This window comes from Myripristis murdjan, chromosome 3 (genome assembly GCF_902150065.1).
Source record: "Myripristis murdjan chromosome 3, fMyrMur1.1, whole genome shotgun sequence".
Taxonomy (NCBI): Eukaryota; Metazoa; Chordata; class Actinopteri; order Holocentriformes; family Holocentridae; genus Myripristis; species Myripristis murdjan.
In genome coordinates, this window is record NC_043982.1 from 35738328 (window position 1) to 35742025 (window position 3698).

The following is a 3698-nucleotide window of genomic DNA, read 5'->3' on the forward strand; positions in this document are numbered from 1 at the left end:
TTCTGGACAATGTCGTAGCTTTATTATAATCTGCAATCCATCAAATCACTGCATTCCTGTGGATAAATACGATGTTCGTTTTGCTCATACTAGTACAAGATGTCACATTTCAATGCTCACATGAGTTATTGGAAGTTCTTACCAAGCAACTGGCTGCAACTGGCCTGCGCCCGAAAGGTGAAGCGTTAATTCAACAGGGGATATTATATTATTGTCTGTCTTATTGCATGTTGGTTCACAACTAAAGCAAAGGCTGTAAGTCAATTTGATACATTTGTCACTCTTACAATACATTTAAGCAAATTTGTTCTGCAACATTTACACCAAATATGTGCATATACACACACCGACCCATACATTTCTTCATGAGGTAATTGTATACTCAACACAAGATACCAGAATTCATTTTGCTGGGGAAAAAAAAAAGTGAGAAAAATTTTGTCAAACATATTTCATGACCACAGCTTGATCAAAACTTCAAACGTCAAATAAGAATGGTTGAATGAATCAACCAAAATGTAATATTTTTTTTTAAAGAAGTCAACGCAAATGAACTTTGATATTATGCTTTCAACAGGAAAGTAGGGTACATTCTACATTTCACCAACTCAGAGTGCACATCCTGCTTAAACACTGCTTGTTAGTTTGCTGCTGTAGCCGATGAAGATGCTCCCGAGGAGAAATAAGATGAATATGACTGAAATACTGACCAAAACAAAAGCCAAACTCAATAGAAAAATGCACATTCTTCATGTCAATTCTAGTTCATTTACAATGACCCTGAGCAATAATCTGTAAACATTTCCACATTCACTTCAAACCGATAAAATAAAATATGGCAAAGAAAAGCTCCTGCCTCCTTTTTTTTTTTTTTTCCAAATGACAGATTCCCCATCCTTATTGAATATGTACATGGGAGTAAATTCGTCTTATAGGCATGCTGGTGTTATTGTTTACATACTGTATCTTGCTGTGGATGTACAGGGGATAAACATGACACCGGTTGTTCCGTGGATCCTGAAAGATTTGTAACATTGCTTTATCATTATTTTTATTCTATGATAGGGGCTATCATAGGGATATACACTTTAATATATAGTTACTGTATGTACTGCATTAGAGTATGGAGTGCATTCGTAGGATCCAGCAGTCGATATGTGGGGCCTGACAGCTGTTCTGCATATAGTGAAGACAAGCTAAGTGCTAAGGGAGAGAGAGAGAGAGAGAGAGAGAGAGAAAGAGAGAGAGAGAGAGAGAGAGAGAGAGAGAGAGGGAGGGAGAGAGAGAGAGAGAGAGAGAGAGAGAGAGGGAGGGAAAGCAGCAGAGGTCAATCTTTGGCTAGTCTCTGGATCAGTCTGCACCAGTCAGCCCTCTTCTGGGTGATGTAGGTCGGGGTGATGGTCTGCACGGGAAGGCGCGGCGAGCCCTCCACCCTGGCCTTCTCGCACAAGGCCTCGGCGATGCAGATGACGTACATGCCACAGTCATAGCTGTTCTGCTGGGACGGGCACGGCTCCTCCACAAACAGCACCTTCCTCCCGGCACCCAGGAAGGGCTCCAACTTGGTGGCGATGCGCCGCGCGTGCAGCGAGTTGCTGCCGTTCTGAGAGTCATAGTGGGCGAAGTGGGTGGAGTCGCGGTGGTAGACCAGCAGGCTCCAGTGGGAGCCTCCGGCCGTCTGGTTGGAGTTGTCGTTGACGGCCAGGAAGACCCAGCGGCGGGAGGCCACATCCAGCGGCTCCAGGAACAGGGCCAGCTCCTCCGGGCAGGAAGCACACTTGATGAACTGGGTGACCTCGGGGCTGATGAAGATGGCGGTTTTCTCGGCCAGGACTTTGAAGCGCTCGGCGGCAAAGTACTCGAAGGCGAAGCCGATGACTTGGTCGTTGAGCCAGTGAGGTCCCTCCAGTAAGGCCACATCGGAGCGTCGCAGGAGGCTGTCCTGGTAGCTCAGTACCACGGGGTCCATCCTCCACGTCAGTCACAGAGCGTCAGGCTGAAACAAATGGGATAGATATTTGATATCTATCCTGATTTCTTGTCCTGCATGTTCGCAATTTTGTCATTACATCACAAACATTGCAACTACACACACTGTAATCGTTAGTTGTTGTTTTTTTTCTTTTTTTTTTAACGCCTGCACATGTTGTGATTGTGTATATGAATATGTTCTGATTTCTTGTCCTATCTGTGCTGTCTGCTTTAGCAAAACGAATGCCTGTTTGTCACGCCAATAAAACACTTTTGAATGTGAATTTCGCCGAGGAATGTCACTGGGATCTGCCTTTTCACATTAACCCCCTCATGATCTTGTCTGGTCAGTTGGACCCCATTCAACGTTGAACATCTTAATCCATTATTCACCTCGTTTTGCTTCATATTTCATGAGTGGGTAAACATAAAACTGACATGATGGTATATTTTCAATGCCCTGCACACATTTTGTACACATCAGTGTTTTAGCTATATGAAACACACAGAAGGAACATCACCATTTCACACACACACATTTGTTTGAGTCGTCTTAAAAACCTTCCCTCTGCTTTAGGGCCCAAACCAAACATAATCACACCTGCAGTAGTGCAGCATCCACTCATAGGTATTGTGATATTTGGGAAAAACCTGATTCCCACAAGAACTTTGATGAGTAAGAGAAGGCGAGTGGGAGAGATTTTGTTTGTAATATTTAGCTTTGGGTAACAACTGTTATCATATTCATTGTCTGGAGGGTTAAATTTCTGGGGTAAAACTGACATTTCCCGGACCGCGGCTGGCCAGCGGCTGCCTGCAGGACGACACGCCGCAGCAGAGCGCCTCCTCCCCGGCCTGAGCTCCCCGCTCCGAGCCGCCGAGCCCCGCGGACCCCCCCGACCGGCCCGCAGCCTCCGCCCGCCCGCCCCGAACACGCTCCCGTTACGCTAAAACCCACGCGCTCGAGTCAAAGTCACGTACCTGACAGAAGAAGATCACACAACAAAAACAACAACAACAACAACATCCAGGAAACATGCAACCTTGTCCCTCATTGCAGTGCCAAACGTAAAGCGATTCGGCACCGTAAACATTTTGCGACAGTCGTGCACGACTTGGTGGGCGGTACCGAGCTCGGCTGTGATTCGCTGGTTCTGTTGCAACCCACCAATCACAGCACACCCTCGGTAGAACTTTTTTTTTTTTTTTTTTTTTTTTTTTTTTTTTTAAATCTTTATTGAAAACACATTCAAATATAAATAAATATAAAATTATTAGAGAACAAGAATACATCACAGCAGTTATTCCTCTGTAAACAGTGCACTGTACAGACAGTTTTATTAATTTTTATCAATGTTTTATAAGTTTGATAGTCTGTACATTGTATAAATAATATATAAGACATAAAGTAGTGCAAAAACATAATTAAAATAAATAAAATAATAATGTAAAAATATAAAATATGTAATATAAAAATGACTCACTTAAAGACTTTGAAAATATTGCATACATTTATTGTTCCAATGTTTTTGTTTGTTTGTTTGTTTGTTTTGTTTTGTTTTGTGAGGAAGAAACAGTTCCACTTCCTTCATGAATACCAAGAATTAAACTTTTTTTTTTTTTTTTTTTTTTTTTTTTTTTTTGTATTTGTCAGTGTGGAATTTGGCAAGCAGTAAAATTAAATTACCAAGAAAAAAATGTATTATCATTTGTTACTATGACCATTG

General features: G+C 42.5%; 1 protein-coding gene across 2 annotated transcripts; it reads right to left on the minus strand.

Moving 5' to 3' along the window:
- Positions 1-3086, minus strand: senp8 (SUMO peptidase family member, NEDD8 specific). 2 transcript variants are annotated; one of them, XM_030048597.1, is made up of 3 exons: positions 2953-3086; positions 1289-1996; positions 1-1235 (listed from the first exon to the last, which is right to left on the minus strand). In XM_030048597.1, the coding sequence occupies exon 2, from the start codon at positions 1967-1969 to the stop codon at positions 1328-1330; it is 642 nt and encodes a 213-aa protein (XP_029904457.1). In that variant the 5' UTR covers positions 1970-1996; positions 2953-3086; the 3' UTR covers positions 1-1235; positions 1289-1327. The 2 variants fall into 2 exon arrangements, with proteins under 2 accessions (XP_029904457.1, XP_029904456.1); XM_030048596.1 differs by having other exon boundaries at positions 1-1996.
- Between the last annotated feature and the right edge of the window lie 612 nt (positions 3087-3698).

Coding starts and splice junctions, on each gene's coding strand:
- senp8 (XM_030048597.1), bottom strand. CDS start 1,969: ATGGACCCCGTGGTACTGAGCTACCAGGACAGCCTCCTGCGACGCTCC.